Source organism: Corvus moneduloides, chromosome 1, assembly GCF_009650955.1.
Source record: "Corvus moneduloides isolate bCorMon1 chromosome 1, bCorMon1.pri, whole genome shotgun sequence".
In the NCBI taxonomy this organism is placed as follows: domain Eukaryota; kingdom Metazoa; phylum Chordata; class Aves; order Passeriformes; family Corvidae; genus Corvus; species Corvus moneduloides.
The window spans coordinates 682278-703848 of NC_045476.1; the positions used below are offsets into that span (position 1 = coordinate 682278).

A 21571-nucleotide genomic window follows, 5' to 3' on the forward strand; every position below is an offset into this window, starting at 1 on the left:
TGGGTCTGGCTGGGAATGCTGAGCCAGGGCAGAGGGAAGGGAGGGTTTTCCTGTAGCTGGGGGGGGCCTGGAGATGGGCCAGAGGAATACTGGGGCAGCCTGGTCTTGTACCTGGCTGCCATCCAGGGAATGCATAGACTTCTTCTCTGCAGCTCTGCCCTCTGGAGAGACTGCCTCCAGTCTTGTTAGCTACCTTATTCTTCTGTGCCTAAGGACATTTCCATCCCCAGAAGTGGTGCATGTGCACTTACACCAGGTTTTGACCACCCTGGTTTTGAGGGCAGTGCTAAATATGCTCCTTTTCATCCCCTGCTTGAAGCTGCCTGCTTGACTTTATGAGCACAGATCTTGGTGTAGATGTAGGTGATGGTGGTTATTTCAGTGATGGGGTTTTTTATTCAGAATTATTTATTAATTAAATCTGTTTAGAGCTGTTTAGTCTGTAGCCTTGGTGTGAAGGTTGGATCACTCTATAGTAGGTGGCTTTGCTGGGCTGGGTGGTCGTGACCGACAGATTTTAGTAGCAAGGGACAGCTGGACTCTGCACATGACCAGAATTACCTGGGCTTTCACTGAGTGGTTTCAGAGCTCAGCAGCACTCCTGGAGTGGAGTGGGTCTGAGCACAAGTGGGCATTTGTACATCCAACTCTCCTCATGTTCCATGCAGCCGAGGAGGGAGTTCCATTGAAATGACAGACGACAACACCGCCATCCGTGCCCTGACGCAGTTCCCACTTCCCAAAAATCTCCTGGCCCAAGTGATTCAGATTGCAACCTCTTCCTCCACAGTCAAGGTAAGGTGCTGTCTGACCCCTGCCAGGGACAAAGCTCAGAGGCTCCAACTGGAATCACTTTCAGTGCTTTCTTTGGGCAGCAGAACTGGGGAGAGGAGGGAAGTTAGAACTAGACCTAGAGAAATCAGTGTGAACAGCAGAGAAAAGACTTTGTGGTGAGACATGAGGGAATGTCTTGATAGAATCATGAGGAATGTTGCTCCTGAGGCCAGGGCAGTGGAGGAGCTGCTGTCTGAATGAAGGAGATACTATCTAAGGTTTCCTTTCCCCATATATCTGCAACAAGCACAAGTTTGTGTTACTGGGAGCAATGTGTAGCTTCTGTGCTGATGGAATCTTTCCACAGCTCGATTCTTGCCCGTATCTGGTGATCCTCCTTCCTGGGATGTGTTACCCACCTCCTTCCCAGGAGGTGTTCAGCAGAAAGGAGCTGAGTTCCACCCCAAGGCTCTCAGGATGTTCCCCACAGCTGCTTGCTCTCACTTTGGCTTAGACAGCGCCTGGCGAGCTGAGGGGGTGGAGTTCAGTGCAGTAAACTCCTTCTAGTGCTCCATTTTAAAAAATCCCAAAAAATCCAACTAATCCAGCAAAAAACCCCGTGGTGAAAGGTCTGGAAGGGCCACACGAGGAGTGGTTGAGGGCACTGGGTTGGTTCAGCTGGAGCAGAGGAGACTGAGGGCAGAGCTCAGCAGGGGCTGCAGCTCCTCTTGAGGGGCAGCTCTGAGCTCTGCTCCCTTTGACAGGGACAGGACCCAGGGAGTGGCTGGAGCTGGGCCAGGGGAGGATCAGCCTGGAGAGCAGGGAAAGGTTCTTCCCCCAGAGGTTGCTGGGCACTGCCCAGGCTCCCCAGGGAATGGGCACGGCCCCGAGGCTGCCAGAGCTCCAGGAGCGTTGGGACAGCGCTGCCAGGGGTGCCCAGGGTGGGGCTGCTGGGGTGTCTGGGCAGGGCCAGGGGCTGGGCAGGGTGGTCCCTCTGGGCCCAGGCTGTCCTGCAGAGCCCGGTGCTGTCGTTCCTGCAGGAGTACATGCAGTTCCGCACGGTGGGCACCAAGACCAAGATCTGCAAGCTCACACTGCGCTGGCCCTGCCCCATGACCTTCGCTGCCAAGGGCCGGCGCAAGGTGGAGGCCGAGAACAAAGCAGCAGCTCTGGCCTGTCAGAAGCTGAAGGTGAGTGCCCCAGGCTCCTGTATCCCCTGGGGATGTGCCTGTGGATACAGCTCCTCCCACATCACTCACTGGGTTTGAGCCTGACAGGGGATGCCGGAAACTTCCTGATCTTTGGCTTGCTTAATGAGCTAATGCTTAATAAACATGAACTTCCAAACCTTGGGATTCACAGCATGCCAGAACCACAGCAAGGGACTCAACAAGAGGGTTTTGCAGTCATGTCTGCTGTTCCTCTCATGGGACTGTTTGAGACCTTGCAAGTGTTGTGTCTGGTGTGTCTGGTTCTCCAGAGCTGCAGTGGGATCATGTCTGGTTTCTTGCTGTGGCAAGAAAGGCAGGAATTGATGGATTTGGGATGGTAAGGAGTGGGCCTATCCAAACATGGGATCCGGGTGCTCTGTATACCAGCCCTTGGTGTGAGCAGCCTCAGACCTGATGGTGTTGTTTGCCTGTTCCCTGCAGAGCCTTGGCCTGGTGGACAAGAACAACAACCCCCTGAGCCATGCCATGTACAACATGACGTCCCTGCGGGAGCTGGGGGAGAACCAGAGGAAGCCCTGCCACATCAAAGTCCCTGAGGCCACCCTGCGCAAGATTGAGAACTACCTGAACCACGTAAGGCTCAGCCCCCTGAGGATCTCCTTTGCCTGATCCCATTTCACTTCAGGAATTGGATGTGTTTGAAAGCTTCCTGTCAAAATGTTGAGGGAATTCATGGTTTGATTGTTGCCACAAAACCTGATCAGTCTCTGCTGCCCTTTCTGGGCAGTGGCCTTCCCTTTGGAAGACTCCAGGACTCTTAAGGTTGAATCCAAAAGTTGTGATTGATAAAAAGTTCAGCAACTTCTAATCCCGTGAACATCTGGGCCAATGCTTTGATTTTTGTTCTAGACAATTCCTGACCTGTTGCTCCTTGTAGTTCTTCCTGTGGGATGTGGGACTTCTGTTCTTTCTTTTGCCAAGACAGAATATTTCTGGCTTAGCCAAACGCTTGTGTTTTGTGTAAGTTATGTGTCTGGGTGGTGGTGTAACTTGATAGTTTCCAAAAGTTGTCTTTGAGGGGCTGTTGTGTTGGCGAGCTGAAGTTACTGGTTTGTGCCTGTCAGTTCAGGCAGCAGCACTAATACCCCTCCTAAAACAGGGAATGCAGCAAGGAACACACAGGGGGCTGCCCAAATTAGTTCTCACTTTAAATAACCTCAGTTCCGAACAAGGCTGAGTTACCTAAGATCTGAGGAGACCTTGGCAGAGCCTTGGCCAAGCCAGACTGGCTGAGTCTGTTCCAGGCACTTGTTTCTTTCTGTCCTTCTTAGGACCGGTACTAACCTTGCTGTCCTCGCCAACTTTCTCGCTCTCTCCCAGTATCCCGTGGACATCAGGGAGTCCAGGCCCCGGATCGCTGATGACATGATGAACCTGACCAAGGAATCCGGTGCGATCAGCGATGCCATCACGGGGAAGACCTACATCCCCATGCTGGAAGCAGAGGAAGTGCGCCTTAGCCAGAACCTGCTGGCCCTCTGGAAAAGGAGAGGAGCCTCCTGGCAGGAGAGCCACCCGCTGCCAGTAGACCCTCACAAGGACACCATCCTGTCAGCCATCGAGCAGAACCCCGTGGTGGTGATAGCAGGAGACACGGGCTGTGGGAAAACCACGAGGATCCCGCAGCTGCTGCTGGAACACTACATCCTGGAGGGCCGCGGCGCGCGCTGCAACGTGGTCATCACCCAGCCCCGGCGCATCAGCGCCATCTCGGTCGCCCAGCGCGTGGCGCAGGAGCTGGGGCCCAACATGAGGAAGAACGTGGGCTACCAGGTGCGGCTGGAGAGCAAACCCCCTGCCCGGGGAGGGGCCCTGCTCTTCTGCACTGTGGGCATCCTGCTCAGGAAGCTGCAGGGCAACCCCAGCCTGGAGGGCGTCAGCCACGTCGTGGTGGACGAGGTGCACGAGCGGGACGTGAACACAGATTTCCTGCTCATCCTGCTCAAAGGCATCCAGAAGCTGAACCCCGACCTGCGCCTGGTGCTCATGAGCGCCACTGGGGACAACCAGCGCTTCTCCCACTACTTTGGGGATTGCCCCGTGGTCAAGGTGCCAGGCTTCATGTACCCGGTGAAGGAATACTACCTGGAGGAGATCCTGGCCAAGCTGGGCCGGCACCGGCACCGGCACTACGAGATCAAGGTGGGTGTGCAGTGTCGTGGGGGAGCTGTCCCCCTTGGATGGGGCACTGGCTTCTGGCCTATCAGCAGGGGGAGAGTTTGGGCCTGGAACTGCTCCTGCTTCCCTGTGGTTGTTGGACACTGCTTAGCTTTAATTCCACGTTAGTCCTTGTGAAGTGTAGTCGGCTGAGTAGAACCCCAGAGGAGTTTGATTAAATTATGCATGAAGATGACTCCACATTGAGGTCGAGTTGCTTTTGTCTCCCTTTAATGGGAAGTTTGATGTTTGAGTAGGCTGAGGGCTCGTTGCTGTGTGTACACAGACACAGAGTTGGATGTTTGCACACCCCGGGCAAGCATGGCCCAGGACTGGGATGGTTGTGGCTTCCAGCACTGTTACCTCAGTGCTCACCGTCCTGCATGACTGAATTCCCTGACTGCTGCTTTCTGCAACTAGTCTGACTGTTCCTCTGGAAAATGCCCTCCAGACATATGCTGTGCTCTGGGTAATCCTATACCAGTGATGGGTCATGGAGTCACAGACTCACTGAGGTTGGCTGGCATCTCCAGACGTTTTCTGGTCCAACCTGCTGGTCTGGAGTCTTTCAGCCCGTTTTTCCAGCCTTGGAGAGATCCCTCCCTGTGGCTGAACAAGTGTCTGAAGTATCAGCCACTTCTCCCAGTCCTGGATGATCAGCAAACTCGCTTGGGGTATCCCAGTGCCTCCAGGGCATTCTTCCTGTTTCTGCTGTGGCAGGGATTTTATCTGCGCTTTAATGGTCTGTTCCAAATTACTGAGAGATACAGAAGCTGCTGCTCAGAGCCTGATGGATTTGAACTCCCAGGTGCATGTGGCACAGTTTGTCCACAGGTGTCTCATGGGAATTCTGTTAATTGTGAGGTGCTGTTCAGCAGAGGTGCACAGATCTCAGCTCTGAGATCTGGACAGTGGGAAGGGACTGTGCCTTCTCTCTGGCAGCAGTTGTGACCAGAGCAGGTTCCAGATGGAGCCCAGACCAGGCTCCTGGCTCCAAGTCCTGGGCAGGCTGTCCAAGTACAGGCGTTTGCTGTCTGCAGAAGGTGCTCTGGAGGGTGCCCCTGTGCTGTGTGCTGACACCTCCCTGACCTGCCTGTCCTGTTCCACCCAGCAATCCGACGATGAGTGTGTCCTCGACCTTGACCTGATCACTGACCTCGTGCTGCAAATCGATGCCCACGGAGAGCCAGGTGGGTCCTGCCTCACCTCGAGCTCTTTCCTTCTGCTGGGGGGAGAGAAAGGGAACCCCTCCAGACACACCCCGATGCCTCTTGTGCAAGGGCTCCTTGAATTCCTGCTGATCCAAGTGGTCTTGAGCCATGTGGCACAAGCAAATTCTGAGTCTTTGGCTAAGACAGGGTTGGACTCCTCAGTGTCCTGGGCAGCTGGTCTAGGACTTGTCTGTGCTCCATCACTGGCAGCCTTGTGCTGCACAATTGCCTTTTGTGTTGGAGCCCCATCCTGTCAAATACCCTTGCCTGGAGGGTGATGTTTTTGGGAAGAAGGCAGAACTCTCAGGTGACTTCCAAGAGATTGAAGTGTTTCAAAGCTCCTGGCTATTCACTGTCAAACCCCAGGTAGCCTGGTTGCTTTCTGCCCTGGAAACCTGTGTCTCCAGCTGGGGAGAAGCACCTGGATTTTGAGGTTGTGTGTTCTTAACTCCCGGTGTGTTCCAGGTGGGATCCTGTGCTTCCTCCCTGGCTGGCAGGAGATCAAAGGGGTGCAGCAGCGGCTGCTGGAGATGCTGGGCTCGCAGAACAGCCGCTACCTCGTCTTGCCAGGTGAGAGGGCAGGGCCAGCCCCTTCTTCCCAGGATTCAGGAGAATCTGGGACAATTGGCTCAATGTGCTCCTTCAGCTTTGCTCTGGTACAGTGCTGGTAAGCTTTGATGTCCCAGCTGTGTAATGGTGTGTGGTAAGTGTGAGTAACTCCTCCTAGCAGAGGCTGAGTAACTCCTGTGTGTGATCAAAGAGTGGCTTCCCATTTGCCTCCAGCAATTCGGAATTAGGCAAGGGGAAAGCAGCTCAGTTCTGCAGTGTTGTGGCTGCATGCTGAGCCTGCACAGAAAAGATCTCAGGACCTGTTTTGTGGGATGCAGGTGAACTCCAGAGCTCAGCTTTGATCAGTGAATTTAACATTCCTTGCCCCAGGAGGAAATTTATAACAAAAGCCAGTTTTGCTCTGCAAAGCTCTTTAGGGTTTTGGCATTTTTTGTTTGTTTTTTAGCAGCTCTGCCTATTTAATGTCAAACCAGGCCAGGGAGGAGCAGAGCTTTGAGCAGCTGGGCTGTTAATAAGTGCAGGTGTTGTTTGGTGGAAGGTGCCTGTTCTCCTCTGCCGCTGCTGGGGATTCCTGCGCGTCGCTGAGCTGTGACAGGGCAAAGCTGGGACACAGGACAGCCACGGGCCCTTGCTGAGACCCACTTCAGACAGTGGACCCAGGTGGTAGTGAGGATTCCCCATTCCCCTGCCCCAGGGGACTCTTGAGGAGGGGCAGCTTCAGAACTGGATTGTGGGAGGGAGTGGGATTTCTGCCAGGGATATTCCTGGGGTGCTCTGGGACATGAGGTGAGCAGAGCTCCTGCTGCTACTGAGCCACAGGTTGAAGCAACTGAAGTGAGGCTTTCCCAAATGACTTGTGGAAGATTCTTCCTGGGGTCTGGCTGGCAGGAAGCTGCTGGCTGTGACCATTGGTAGCTGGTGTCCCCATTTCTGCCCCCATCTCTGGAAGCAGGGGGTGATGGTACAAGAGAATCTCAGCCGGGCGGGACTGACTCTGCTTTGATTTCCCAGTGCACTCCAACATCCCCATGATGGACCAGCAGAACATCTTCCAGAGGCCTCCACCAGGCGTCAGGAAGATTGTCCTGGCCACCAACATCGCGGAGACCTCCATCACCATCAACGACATCGTGCACGTGGTGGACAGTGGCACGCACAAGGAGGAGCGCTACGACCTCAAGACCAAGGTACTGCTGCCCTGCTGCCTCTGACTCATTTGGGGCACTGGAGAGGGCTGTGGTCAGAGGAGTGTTGGAGGTGCCACTAAGGATGATGGAGCTGCTTCCTATTTGGCCCCTGGGACACAGGCGTTGTGTCCCTGTTTGGGGACAGTGTTTGGCTCCTCATCAGTGTTTGCTGTGTCCAAGCTCTGAGCCAGGCTCCCCATCAAATTCTGAGTTTTTTCAAACAAATTTAAGGCAAATCCTACTCCCTTTCCAGCTCTCTGTTTCACCATAGAACATCTGTAGCTTTTCTGTTTGCTTTCAGCCTTTTTCTATGATTTCATCAAAAATCTCTTGCTGGCCCTTGCAGGGCAGCCCTGACCTGTTAGATTCTGCTCAATTCCAGCTCTCCTGGCCCAATCCCACAGCCTGTTCCTCAGCTTTCCAAGGACGATCTGCTGCCCTAGGGCCTGTTCCTGGCAGTGCTGTGCCCTGGGAAGGCTCTTGTTCGTACACCTTTGTAGCAAGGTGAAGGCAACTGTGCTGCTGTTGCTGTTGGGAGATGGAATTCTGGGAGCATCCCTCTGCCCCTGTTCTAGAACATCATCTCCCAGGGCCAGGTGGCCATTCACACCTTGGAGCAGTTCTGGTTAAAACCCAACCCTTTGATATTTTCTCGGTTTTATCTCAGTTCAGACTGCAGACCCCGAGGCAGGGCTGGGATGGGGGGCCCTGGGATGGGGCCTGGGACAGGTGTCCAGCAGGTGGCATCTGGGTCCCATCCATGCAGCCCCGGTGCTGCTGCCGGACAGAGAGCGGCACTGCAAGAGGCAGGAGAGAGGGAAAGGCACCCCTGGCCCTGTGGGACCATTCATCAGTCCTGAGGAGTCTGAGTTCTCTTGGCTGGGTGGAAAGATGGCAAAGGGAGGGACTTTGGATAAGGGCCTGGAGTGACAGGACAAGGGGGAATTCCCAGTGCTAGAGGGCAGGGTTAGATGGGATATTGGGAAGGAATTCTTGGCTGTGAGGATGGTGAGGGGCTGAAATGGATTTTCCAGAGAAGCTGTGGCTGCCCCTGGATCCCTGGCAGTGCCCAAGGCCAGGCTGGACAGGGCTGGGAGCAGCCTGGGACAGTGGGAGGTGTCCCTGCCCATGGCAGGGGTAGCACTGGATGGGCTTTAAGGTCTCTTCCAGCCCAAGTCAATCTGGGGTTCCATGGTGTGAACAGAGCAGAGCTGTGGGAGCGCTCACCCTGCTCCTGTCCCCGCAGGTGTCCTGCCTGGAGACCGTGTGGGTGTCCAAGTCCAACGTGGTGCAGCGGCGCGGGCGCGCCGGGCGCTGCCAGTCGGGCTTCGCCTACCACCTGTTCCCGCGCAGCCGCCTGGACAAGATGCCCACGTACCAGGTGCCCGAGATCCTGCGCACGCCCCTGGAGAACCTGGTGGTGCAGGCCAAGATCCACATGCCAGAGAAAACGGTGAGCACAGCTGCCTGCAGGGAATGAGCAGGGTTCATGGAGCCCCAGGGACAGGAGCTGGAAGAACCCAGAGTGCTGCTGCTTGAGTTTTTGCTTTGCTGAGCACGGTGCTGCCCAGGGAGGTTCAGACCAGGAACTCTGTAGATCTCTGAGATTACAGAGTGTGTCTGGAAGACTGAAGGAATGGAGAGGGCTGAGTTCATGTCCTTGGAGGCAAACAAAGAGGGAATTATGTTGCAGTCTGGGTTCCTGAGGGCTCTCCCACATACCTGTATGGGAAACAGGCTCACTTTTTCCCTTCCCTGCTGTGTTGCAGGCAGTTGAGTTTCTCTCCAAGGCTCTGGACAGCCCTGACATCAAAGCTGTGGATGAAGCCGTGATCTTGCTGCAGGAGATCGGTGAGTTAATTCTCAATGGAAACACATCTGCTGTCTAAACGTGGGAAGTGGGACTTGGCCCAGGCTGCTGTGGGGCAGACTGGGCAGGATTGTCCCTGGATGGGGATGGCAGTTGATAGTGACTTTCCCAAACCCCATGCTCTGTGCTGTTTTATTTCCCACACTGCTTTGCTTAAGAATTGGGGGTAACTTCCCAAGGTTAAAAAAAAAAAAACGGTGGGGAGGTGATGGAAGGGAAGTGGTGATCTGGAGCTGAGGGCCGGGCCTTGTTGATGGTCCTGTGGCTGTGACAGCTGTTTCTTTGTCCTAAGCTCAGTTAGACCTGGGGGGTTCTGGGTGCTCATTGCAGGCCCCTGTCCTTGTGCCTCTTCAGGAGGTCATCCCAAATCTTCCCAGCCCTGGCAGTTCCCAAATGCCCTGTTTTGGCTGCCCTGGGAGCTGATGGATGTGCCACGTGGGTGGCTCTCCTGCAGGAGTGCTGGACCAGCGGGAAGCCCTGACCACTCTGGGCAAACGCCTGGCCCAGATCTCCACGGACCCTCGGCTGGCCAAGGCCATTGTCCTGGCCTCCATCTACCGCTGCCTCCACCCCCTGCTGGTCATCGTGTCGTGCCTGACGCGGGACCCCTTCAGCAGCAGCCTGCAGAACCGCGCCGAGGTGGACAAGGTGAGGAGCCCCCCTGGCACAGGAGGGAGCGGGGGGCGGAGCTGCCCGTGGCTCACCTGTGTCCCTGTCCCAGGCCAAGGCCGTGCTGAGCCGGGAGAGCGGCAGTGACCACCTGGCCTTCGTGCGGGCGGTGGCGGGCTGGGAGGAGGTGCTGCGGCGCAGGGACAGCCGTGCCAGGGACAACTACCTGCAGGACTACTACCTGTACGGGCCCAGCCTGCGCTTCATCAACGGTGAGTTCGGGGCCATCCTGCCCCTCCCCTGGCCCCACACAGCTGCTGCACAGGGAGGGACACGGGGCACAAGTGGGCTGTGCTGGGCCAGCGACCGTGGCACCGGGCAGCGTCTGGCTTTGGCCCAGGACAGGTCTCCTGTCCCAGCCTGGGCTGGTGCTGCCCTGCCGGGGTGACTCATTCCATGGGGGAAAGGAGAGGGTGAATCTCATCCTTGGGCCTGTCTCCTCCCTCCAGGCCTTGTCAAGCAGTTTTCTGAGAACCTCTACGAAGCCTTCCTGGTGTCGTCCCCGTCCGACTGTACCATGCCCTCGTCTGTGTGTAACCAGTACAGCGAGGAGGAGGAACTGGTCAAGGGCGTCCTCATGGCTGGGCTCTACCCCAACCTCATCCAGGTACTGGTGCTGCCATCGCTCTCTGGGGATTGCTGTCACCGGAGTGCTGAGGTGCAGAGATGCTTCTGCTCTCCTGGGAGTGAGTGTCCAAGCCAGGCTTCTGCCCTGTGCTCTGTCCTTGATCCCCACTCGTGAGGAGTGGCCACCCCGGCTTGTGTTGGGTCCATGCTCAGGTTCTTGTCACTTGGTCTGGGAGCCACTGAGTGGCATTTTCTTCCTGTTTGCTGCCTGAGGTGGCATCTTCCTCCTCCTGTTGTCTGTCCCTTGCCTGGCACTGGGTGACTGCCAGGTGTGGTCACCCCAGAACGCGCTCCGCTAAGCCATGGAGCTCCTGGGAGTGGAGGGACATCATCCCCCTCCCCCTGTCAGAGGGGTGGCTGTGGCTGCCGGGGCTGGTGCAGGCTGTGACAGTCCCCTCCCGTGGCAGGTGAGACAAGGCAAGGTGACGCGCCAGGGGAAGTTCAAGCCCAACAGTTACGCGTACCGGACCAAGGCCGGCACCGTGCTGCTGCACAAGTCCACCATCAACAGGTGGGTGAGCGGGGAGGGGGTCCCACGGGGCAGCGGCTGTGCCGGCCCGGCCGGGCTGACGGAGCTGCCCCTGCAGGGAGGCGTCCAAGCTCTACAGCCGCTGGCTCACCTACTTCATGGCCGTCAAGTCCAACGGCGGCGTCTTCGTGCGGGACTCGTCCCAGGTGCACCCGCTGGCCGTGCTGCTCATGACCGACACTGACATCCACGTGCGAGGTGAGTGCTCCGGGGGCGCCCAGCCTGCTCTCCCTGCTCCCCCTGCTCCCTGGCCCCAGTTCCTGCTTCCCAAGGCTCTCGGGCTGGGCACGCATTGCCGTGATGGGGCTGTGCAGGTGAGGGTTTGTGAGCTCTTCCTGGCTGCTGCTCTGCAGGGAGACAAAGCCAGCCCCCGAAGGCTGAGCCTTGAGGCTTTGCCTGGAGCATCCTGGGGAGGGGAGCTGAGCTGGTAGGATCCCACTTGTCCCTGGGGATGTGTCCCTTCAGCCCCTGGGGTTTTGGCAGTGCTGCAGTCGGTCTCTAGGCCGCGAGCTCAGTAGGGCTGTGCTGTCAGTCACCTCCTGTGGGAAACGGGGAGGATCCCAGTGCGTGCTCAGAGCTGCCTGGCTTTGTGGGAGCTGTCGGCCCAGTCGAGTCCCCGGACCTGGCTGAAACGAGTGTGGGGAGGAGCTGCCCCAGGGGCAGCAGAGGAGCCCGAGCAGCCCCGCTCACGCGCTCTCCCTCCCCCCAAGATGACGGCTGGCGAGCGACGGTGTCCCTGACGGACAGCGACCTGCTGGTGCTGGAGGGGGACTCCTACACCATCCGCCTGCTGCGCGACTTCCGCGTGTCCCTCTCCAAGATGGTGGAGACGTGCCTGTGCTACGAGATGGCCGCGATCCCCGGGGACCTGCACCACCAGCACAGCCAACTGCTCGACATCCTGGTGGATCTGCTCAAGGGCCCTCCCGGCAGCTTCGGCTCGTAGGCAGAGCTGCAGCCTCGTGTGGGGACTTGTAATTTGTATAAAGATGTTCACAAATGTTTATTTAAATAAAGTTCTATTTATCCCTTGTGAAGTCATCTCTCTCCATCCTAGAAGATTAATGTTGTCTGAATCTCCTGCTGTCGGCTCCGTGCATGGTCACCGCGTGGGAAGAGCAGCGCAGTCCCGCCGGGAATGGACTGGGAGTGCCGACGGACCCCGGCGCGAGCTCCGTGGACGCCCACCCGCCTCCTCCGCTCGTCCCAGCGCCGGTCCCTGACCGGGAACAAGGACACGGCTGCTGCGGGCCCTCCTCTGCCCCCTCCCCACGGGGCCAGGCTGGAGCTGCTCCGGGGCCAGAGCTGCTCTGGGCTCAAGAGGAGGACGGATGTCCCGGCTGTGCCAGGATCGTGGATCCAGCAGCTCCGGCAGGGAGGGGATCGCTGATCGTTGTCTCTCCACTCTCCACATGGAGGAAGCCCCGAAAGCACCGGATGGAGAGGAATTCCACGCGGGATCCGAGGGGCCCTGCCAGCCCCAGCACAGTCGTGGTGTCTGAGTGTGAGATGTGACTCGTCCTTCCCAACCTGCCTGTACTTCTCGTCCTCTTGAGTTGTTCCTATGATTTTTTTTTAAAATTCCTGTTCTCCCCACGTGGAGGAGGCCGGATCCCTGTCCCTTGTGCAACACAGGACGTGATTGTAGCTGCCAGGCTGCCTGTGAGCGCCGCTCCTGCAGGAAGCCAGGAGCAGAGGCACAAAATCCTTTGTTTTCTATGAACAGGGACCATATTCTGTGGAAGGAGGATTGCGACAGGCACAGCACTCACTGAGGAATCTGGAGTTTAGTCCCAGCTTTGCCTTGGATTCTCTGTCCGAAGAAGACAGTGACCTACCTCACAGGGCTGTTGTGAGGGTCGGGGTTTGTAACGGGAGCCCTCGTGCCCAGGGCTGTGCCCCCCCGGGGCCTGGGCTCCTTTCTTTTTATTCCCATTTCTTACGCTCTTTGTACCTGCAGCCGGGAATGGGAGCGAGGCCGTTTCCATGGCTCAGGGGCTCCTGCCCCGCGCCCCCCGGGGCCACCCTTTGGTTCTCCCAGTTCTACCATTTAAGTTACTGCTCATGGGCTTTAAGGCGCCGTGGCTGTGCCAGCACAAGGCCCAGGGGGGCCCTTCCGAGGCTCTGCTCCCCCCGGCCCTGGGGACGCCGGCGCGGGGCCCTCAGAGTCCTGCAGCCTGGGGTCACTCCAAACTGCTCATCTTCATTTCACTTGCTTGAGGTTGTCACTATTATTTGACCAGTGTTTGTTTCTTTTGGCCTGTATAATGGGCAGTATGGTTTTCCCTTCCAGCAGGTTTAAAAAAAAAGACAAAAAAAAGACAAAAAAAAAAAAAAAAAAGACTAAGCTATTGTCTAAATGGTTCCGAACTAGTGTGATATTGGGATACTTCCGTGGCTGTTATGTGATACTGGATCTTTTTACAACATAGATTAAAGACAATAAAAAGGGATAGAGTAGGAACTGCCTCTGTCCTCTTCATTATTTTTTTACTTTTTTTTTTTTTCTGCAAAGTTTGGCTTTTGTGCCTTTTCCTGGGTAGGGAAGAGCAGCATTGGCGGCTTGTCTGCTGGGAGAGGTGCAGAGCTGCCCTGGGGCTGTGGGGGAGTGAGGGGCTGCAGGGCCATGCTGTGCCCCCACAGGGACCCCAGCCACCCCTAGGGGACAGTGGCTGTGGGCACAGGGGGCTGGCACTGAGGGGGGGCTGCTGGGACGAGATGTGTCCTGGTGCTGCTGGTGCCTGGAGAACCCAGCCCAGCGTGTCCCAGTGCCCAGGAAAACCGACCTCGAGTGCCTGGGGAAGCCAAGCCAGTGTGTCCCATGTGTCTGGGGCAGCTGGGGATGTTCCCACAGCAGCGCTCAAGGAGGGGCAGAGGAGCAGCTGCTCCAGCCATAGGGACCTGGACCTTGGGTCCCAATCCTGGTTGGGGTCTCAGGTCACATCCAAGCCCAGGTGGGAAACCTTTATCTGTGTGAGTGGCCAGGGGCACCTCCTGGGAGGTGCCGGTGCCCTCTGGCTGTGCCAGCTGTGTTGGCTGTGCCAGCTGTTCCAGCTGTGCCATGGGCACCGCAGGGCCCCGTGTCAGCCCAAAGCCCCCTCCCCTCTGAGTGCAGGAGCAAAGCCAGGGAGGGAAATTCTCTTGTGGCTGAAATCAGAGACACCCGAATTCCTTCAGCCCCCTCCTTAGCGCTCTGCCAGCACCACCTCAGGTGCTCCGGACTGTGCCATCGCCCCCCGCCCGGCCCTCCTGCCCCACAGAGTCACACCAGCCTGAGGAGGAACATCTAGAAGCTTTATTTCAACCCTTTACAACAGTAAAATCACAACATCAAGTCAGGAAATGTTGCTAAGGAGACGACGCTCTTACAGCCCCCGGGGAGGGGAGACACAAAGGCAGAAGCAACCGGTGGGTTCCCCCCGGGCCGGGGGCTCTGCCCCGGCCCCCCCAGAGCTGTTGTCTCACACCAAGCACAGACCTCCCCTCTCCAGCCCTCGCCTCCCCCACCACGGCGCAGGGACAGCGGAGTCTCCCCCTCCTCGGGCACCCCCTGCAGAATAATCCTATGACACAAAATAATAATAATACGTCACATTTAGAGAACACGTCACGCGCTGCTCACGCCTCACAACAGCCCGGTGAGGTAAAATTGAATCCCCCCCACCTTTGCAGATGGGGAAACTGAGGCAGAGAGGTTGAGTGGCTTCCCGAGACCACGGAGGGAGCCAAGAGCCGGGATCAGCCTCCGGGCTGCTGCGCCCCGAGCCCTCCTCCCCGGCCGCACCGCCCCGCACCCCGCGGTCACTCCCCTCGCTCCTGACTCGGTGTTCTGCGTTACGGGACAGCGGGAGCTGCGGGCGATGCCGAACGCTGCGGTGGGATGGGCACGACGGGCGCGGTGGAGCCTCGTGGGTGATTTCGGCCGGCGGGACCCGTGCGAGGAGGGCGGAAGGCGAACGCTGCCTGGGCTGGAGCTCGGGTGGGGAGGGAGGGAGGGAGGGAGGGAGGAGAGCCGGAGCCCTTCAGAGCCCTTTCCGTGCTGCTGCCTCCCGGGGCCGCTTCCCCCCTACCCGCCGGCTCCGCGGGCCACGCGGCCTTGGGGGGACACTTCTCCCGAGCCTGGAGGCTGCTGGGCCCCCCAGCCACGGCCACTCGGCCTTGGGGTGACATTTATCCCGAGCCTGGAGGCTGCTGGGCCCCCCAGCCACGGCCACTCGGCCTTGGGGTGACATTTATCCCGAGCCTGGAGGCTGCTGGGCCCCCCAGCCACGGCCACTCGGCCTTGGGGTGACATTTATCCCGAGCCTGGAGGCTGCTGGGCCCCCCAGCCACGGCCACTCGGCCTTGGGGTGACATTTATCCCGAGCCTGGAGGCTGCTGGGCCCCCCAGCCACGGCCACTCGGCCTTGGGGTGACATTTATCCCGAGCCTGGAGGCTGCTGGGCCCCCCAGCCACGGCCACTCGGCCTCGGCAGGGCCGGCACCGACGGCGGCCGCGGCTCCGCAGGGACTCGGCCCTGCCCTCAGGGGAGCCCCGTCACCCCGAGGACGCCACCGACATCAAGCTCCAAGAAAACTAGAAATTCTGCCTAAACACGAACACACGAGGGTCCCGGGGCCCCTCTCACACACCGACACTACGCGGGGACAACGCGAGGGGCAGCGTAGAAAAACTACATTCAGTTTGCGGCCGGGAGCCGACCGGGAGCCACGCGCTGGGGCAGCCGCGGCCTCGAGCCCACAAACTCGGTTACTTGAATGTACTTGTTAACAGTATAAAAAGCCCAAAGTAACTGTATATGCCACTGATATGCCGGGAGACGCCGGGCCGCGGCTGCTGCCGGCCGGGGTGGAGCTCCCGCCCAGCCCTGCCCCGGCCCGCGCCGCTCCCTCGCCTCCCCTCCGGCAGCCCGGCCCCTCCAAAGGCTCGTCCCGAGCTCTGCAAAGGCCTTTGCTGAGCATCCTGCCCGGAGCGAGCCGGCAGCGCCCGCCTGGCCCCGCGCAGCCCCTGCCCAGCCCAGAGCCCCCCAGCGCAGCCAAAGCCAAGACCCCCGGCGCCAGCTCAGGACAGGAACGTGTACATTCAACTTGCATCTCAGTCGGAGCACAACTCCTGTTCTTCCCGGGATTTGCTGCCTCCAGCCCTCGATGGAGCCAGCGGTGCCCGCAGGCCCTTCCCACGCGCGGCCCCCCAGCAGCGTTTAAGGTCTCAGCACTACCCAGCTCATCCCACCTCCCCAGACAGGAAACTAAAGTCATTCCCACCACACACGGCTCCTTCCCAGGCTAGCAATATGTACAGCCGCTTCCTCAAAATAAAGTTAAAAAAGAAATCCTTATTAAAACTGAAGCTGTCCTAGAAACACCACAGCAATCTAGTGTATCTGGATTTAGTTTGTCAGCTAAACACAGGCACAACAAGTGTTAGAGAAGTGGCACAGAAGCACAGGCCGGGGGCTCAGCTGGGCTGGGGTTTGGGCAGGGACAGGCCTGGGCACCGCATGCAGCCACCACGGCCCGGCCAGGGCCGCCCAGCGCTCGGGAAATCAGAAATCGGATAAAAGCAATGCAAGGAGAAGGTGACACCACTGTCCCTTTGCAGCGGGGCAGGGCTTGTTTGCTTGTTGCAATCTCAGAAGATAAAGTGCAATGTTGCCACTTGCCTTCCTCCTGCAGTCCCTGAATTGGCACCCGGCTGCCCCCCTTTGCCCAGGGCACCCCGGGAATCTCATCCCAGGGCACCCAGGGAATCTCATCCTGGGGCATTCCAGGCCACCACAGGCCTGGGGTGCCCCAGGGAAGGCAGCGAGAGGAACACGACATCTCAGCCTCCACCTCCTCTTTGGTTGCCCGCGAACATCTCCAGCTGCTGCCCATCGGCACAAACCCTGCTCCCAGCGCCCCTGCCTGGCCCGTGAGCCCGGAGCTCCGCTCCAGCCCATGCCAAGACCCTGTGGCTGGTCACAGGCCCAGGAACCAGGCTCCAGGTAGGGAACCAGGCTCCAGGCAGGGAACCAGGCTCCAGGCCAGGAACCAGGCTCCAGGCAGGGAACCAGGCTCCAAGAAGGGAACCAGGCTCCATGCCGGGAACCAGGCTCCAGGCCGGGAACCAGGCTCCAGGCCAGGAACCAGGCTCCAGGCCAGGAACCAGGCTCCAGGCAGGGAACCAGGCTCCAGGCAGGGAACCAGGCTCCAGGCCAGGAACCAGGCTCTATGCTGGGAACCAGGCTCCAAGAAGGGAACCAGGCTCTATGCCGGGAACAAGGCTCCAGGCCGGGAACCAGACTCCAGGCAGGGAACCAGGCTCCAAGAATGGAACCAGGCTCCAGGCCCAGAACCAGGCTCCAAGAAGGGAACCAGGCTCTATGCCGGGAACAAGGCTCCAGGCTGGGAACCAGACTCCAGGCAGGGAACCAGGCTCCAAGAATGGAACCAGGCTCCAGGCCCAGAACCAGGCTCCAAGAAGGGAACCAGGCTCCAGGCAGGGAACCAGGCTCCAGGCAGGGAACCAGGCCTCAGGCTCACTGTCCTGCTGAGGGGCTCATCCTGCTCCTCTCCTCTCCTTCAAATTTTCCCTCAATTCAAGTGTTGGAAAAATCAACCAGACCAAAGCCAAGGCTGCCAAGCTGAAGCTGGTGTGTAGAATTTAGCAGTAAAGAAAGAAGGAAGCGTCACGGGAGGGCAGTGATATATACCGGGATACAGGGAACGAACAGGGGCTCCGGGGAATGGGCCCGGCTCCAGCTCCTCCCTCCGAGCGAGGGCCGGGTGGCGGTGGCTGCTCCAGGGAACGCCGGGGACACACAGGGACACACAGGGAGGGCAGGGAGCGACGGCACGGCCGCGCTCCCCGGCTGGGGTCACAGGGATGTGGAAGGGAGTGGAGAGGTGGGGGGGGGAGGAGGAGGAGGAGGAGGAGGAGGAGGAGGAGGAGGAAGAGGAGGAAGAAGAGGAAGGGAAGCACTGGGAGGTCTCTGGGTATATATAACCGCCCCTTTCAGGTGCAAATCTGCATCACTCGTTTAAATTTGTATTCAGATGAAAAAGCACTTATGAAACTACCAGACGACTTTGATGCAAACTAGTACATTTTAATGCCATTTTATTAGAAATCATGCAAACTTTAATATAAAAAATACAAGTGCAATAAGAATCTTTGTGTGTAAATACAGATTCCGGGTTATCGTGTCATTGTCGGCTTCCCAAAGAAATATTCCCACAAGCACGAGAAGCTGCAGGCTTCCCTCTGTCCCCTCCTGGAGCAGCCCCCCTTAGCACACGCCTGGTTCAGTTCTCTTTGATCCCAGTGTTTTGTTACTCTGCTCTCTCTTTTTTTTTTTTTTTTGCTTTAAATTAGTTTGACCACCCAAGAACACTTTTCTTTTCTTTTAATTTATTTACATTTCGTTTCTTTAGTGTCATTTGAAACGAGGAGCTCCAAGAGTGGTTAAATCTCCTTCCTAGTCAGAGCTGCAACTCCCTGGCACCAACCCCGCCCTGCTGCCCGGCCGAGGGCTCCCGGCCTCATCCCGGGATGAGCGCTCCCTTCCCTTCTCCCTGCTGCCTCCGCGGCCCTGCTCATCCCGACGCTCGGGTTCCCCATCCATCACCCCACTAAAACCACACACCCCCCACGCACCCACGGACCTGCTGCAGCCTCGGAACTCCCGGCCTGCGCCCTCCTGCCCCGCCACGGCCGCCTCCTGCCTCCCTCAGCCTCGGCCCTGGAAAAACGGGAGAAATCCCAGGGCTCGGCCGTGCCGTTAATAAATAAACCACCTTTGCAGAAGGCACCCCGGGGAGGGCTCACGAGCGTCAATTAACACATCTCGAGGTCAACACAGGCTCCACCTGAGCTCTCACAGCTCAAAGTTTGCCCTTTACACATTCCTGTGCCTTTCGTTCCAGACATGGCTTAATCCCATGAACTCGCTCCATCGTTTTAAAATATTAAAAAAAACCCCAAACAACAACAAAGAAGTTACAATGGCTGGATATGTCAGTAAGAAGCCAACACGGCAGCAGCGGTTAAATGTCCCTACTCTCCTACGGGTCAGAAAAGAAGGAAAGAGAAAAGGAAACTTAGCACGGGTTCGTAACACCATAAATCATCAACACTTCGTCACAAAGAATAAAAGGTTCAAGTCAACAGTTAAAACAGCCTAACGAGTGTGGAGGGGATTTATCAGCATCCCACAGGCGGCAGAAACTGAAGCGGCGAGGAGGGAAGGGGTTCAAAAAAGAGACAGAAAGAAAGATCACAGCTTATCCCTGTTAACTCGGCCTGGCCTCAGCCCGCACCCCGCGGGGCTCTGCTCTGTCCCCGCCGCTGGCACAGCCCGGGAGCCGCGCGGGCCCGGCCCCGACGCGACACCAACACTCGAGAGTCACCCCAGGCCAACGGGACGGGCACGGAGAGGGAGAGGAGCCCCTTTCCAGCCGCCGAGGGACCCCCAGCCCGGGCGGGGCCGGGTCCCCGGGACGCTCCGAGCTCCAGAGAGGCCCAGCCCATGGAACACCGTCCCCTTCCCACCTAAAGCCAGAGCCGCGTTAAGAGAGCCAAGCTGGGGTCCCCGGGGCGCGTGGAGCGGGGCTGGGGGTCACAAGCCTTGCTGGGAGGGCGCGGCCAGGGGCGCCGGCAGCGGTGACGGGGAGGCGACGGAGCCCAGGCTGTCGCTGGCGGAGGTGCTACGCCGGGGGCAGGTGCTGCTGGAAAGGGTGGGGGGTTTGGAGACGACAATTTCTGCTCCGTGGTCTGTTCGAGCCTTGGCCTTCGCACGGAACGTCAGCTTGTGAGACTCAATCTGCAGCGACACAAGGGCAGGGGACAAGGGGACACGGGGAGAGGAGGAGACAAGGGACAGGAGGGGAATGGAAGACGATACCATAATGTCATCATTAGATGCCTGGAAGATAAAAGGCAATTTTCTGAATTAAAAGAAAGGCACCACAAGCCTGCAGACGTCGCTACCAGCGGTGGGGGCTGCGGTGGCAGCGACACCGCCGTGCCCGGGGCTGCCGGGCTCCCTCCCCCCGGCTCGGGCGGGGCCCGCGGGCACTTACTTGTTTCTTGGATGTGAGTGTCGAGGCTCTGCATTTCCCTTTGGTCGGCGGTGCTGAGGGCGGCCAGGGCCGGCCCCACGCCGTTCTCCCGCAGCGCGGGGGCCGCGGGCACCGGGCCCGGCCCCGCTCCGTTCGCCGGCGGGAGCTGCGCCGGCTCCGCGCCGCCCTCGGCCTACAATGACAATCGTGGGCACGGGTCAATAGCGACGGGGACGGTGGGGAGGGTCCCAGGGACGGGAGGCGATGGGAGCGGGAATCTCCGCTCCTGGGAAAGCAGATCCTGCCCGGCCATGCGGGGTCTCACAGACCCCGGGGCCCTGGAGCTCAGCGCCTGCTCCCTCACACACAGCTGGACAGCCTGGAACACAGTCCAGGGAACGGCACAGGGGCCAGGGAATGGCACAGGGGCCAGGGAATGGCACAGGGGCCAGGGAATGGCAAGGACAAAGCCCAGTGCTCCGAGGGCACCCAAGGGCTGGCGGGTGGGGTGGGGTCACTGCTGTGACAGTGGATCATGACCTGGGGACACCCAGAGCAGCTGGGGCTGCCCCTGGATTCCTGGCAGCGTCCAAGGCCAGGCTGGACATTGGGGCTTGGAGCAGCCTGGGATAGTGGGAGGTGGAATGGGATGATCCTCAAGGTCCCTTCCATCCCAACCCACTCCAGCATTCTGTGCTTCTAACACATGGTGGGTCCCAAGCCAGGAAGGCCAGGTTCACACAAGGAGCTCATTTTCCCTTGATGCTGAGCCATGAACCAGGACTGTGACTTCAGAGAATCCCATCCTGGTCTGATCTCGCACCAGAGCCGCTCATCCCACCTGGAGTCACTGCCTTTTACTGGCCCTGGCAGAGAGCTGAGCCCTCCTGCCCTTGGAGAGGAGTCTGCTGCCCTGGGGGGATCCCACTGGGAGTGACGGATTCGCTTGGAAAGACACTGGGACACCACCAACAGTGCCAGGCAGTGTCACCACAGACACCCGCAGAGAGGGGGGAACACACTCCAAAATCAGACTAAATCTGAACAGGTGAGATTTTGGAACTCGGGTGAAAGCACCAGTCACCAGCAAACAGCACCAGTGTACAGACCAGACACTCCAGTTCACTGGAATTCTGTCAGAGAAAGTTCCAGACTCCTCCCAACACAGCAGCAGCTTCTCCAGCTCCTTCCAGCTTTCCCTGAGCCATGATTTGCCAGGATGGAGTTTCCAGACAGGGCTGGAGACAGGAGAATCCTGATGCATCCCCAGTGGCCATCCCCTCTCCCCCCGCTTTACCAGGAATCACTGAGCACACGCTCAATCCACTCGGGAACGCCGCTGCCCCTCAGGACTGGCATCACTGATTTCCAGTGCACCCAGGGTTCAACACAACGGCTCCAGCCCAGCTCTGAGCCCTTCCACCACACACAGATCCTCAGACAAACCAAGGCTGGCACAACCAGGGAATCCAAGTGCTTGGAGGCGTTTCTCCTGGGTCTGCCTATCCTGCTGGCAGCCCCCAGAGGGGTTTTCTCTGCTTCCAGAGCCAACGGCCCATTTCAGAAGCAGCATCTTCTCAGACCTCACATTTGGGAGAGGGACTTTTCCTGAAGGCATGGGGTGACAGGACATGGGGGAATGGCCTTAGGCTGAAGGAGAGCAGGGTTAGATGGGATATTGGGAAGGAATTCCTGGCTGGGAG

At 58.5% G+C, this 21571-nt stretch overlaps 2 protein-coding genes across 16 annotated transcripts in view; one reads left to right on the forward strand and one right to left on the reverse strand.

Annotated features, from left to right (window-relative positions):
* The window catches only part of DHX30 (DExH-box helicase 30), a 31565-nt gene extending 18275 nt beyond the window's left edge, over positions 1–13290 (forward strand). For all 3 annotated transcript variants that reach the window (XM_032120605.1, XM_032118959.1, XM_032119821.1), the window contains 15 exons: positions 669–795; positions 1815–1964; positions 2427–2579; positions 3327–4148; positions 5275–5353; positions 5840–5944; positions 6956–7131; positions 8378–8584; positions 8901–8982; positions 9456–9649; positions 9723–9882; positions 10120–10277; positions 10705–10808; positions 10885–11024; positions 11537–13290. In XM_032120605.1, the coding sequence (XP_031976496.1) occupies positions 669–795; positions 1815–1964; positions 2427–2579; positions 3327–4148; positions 5275–5353; positions 5840–5944; positions 6956–7131; positions 8378–8584; positions 8901–8982; positions 9456–9649; positions 9723–9882; positions 10120–10277; positions 10705–10808; positions 10885–11024; positions 11537–11772 (2893 nt within the window). In that variant the 3' untranslated portion in view covers positions 11773–13290. The remainder of the gene's footprint in view (positions 1–668; positions 796–1814; positions 1965–2426; positions 2580–3326; positions 4149–5274; positions 5354–5839; positions 5945–6955; positions 7132–8377; positions 8585–8900; positions 8983–9455; positions 9650–9722; positions 9883–10119; positions 10278–10704; positions 10809–10884; positions 11025–11536) is intronic.
* A 4606-nt stretch (positions 13291–17896) lies between these two features.
* The window catches only part of MAP4 (microtubule associated protein 4), a 156909-nt gene continuing 153234 nt past the window's right edge, over positions 17897–21571 (reverse strand). For 10 of the 13 annotated variants that reach the window (XM_032103298.1, XM_032100029.1, XM_032100863.1 and 7 more), the window contains one exon: positions 17897–19630. In XM_032103298.1, coding sequence (XP_031959189.1) covers positions 19427–19630 — 204 coding nt within the window. In that variant the 3' untranslated portion in view covers positions 17897–19426. The other 3 variants (XM_032091552.1, XM_032104106.1, XM_032098334.1) reach the window with 2 other exon arrangements.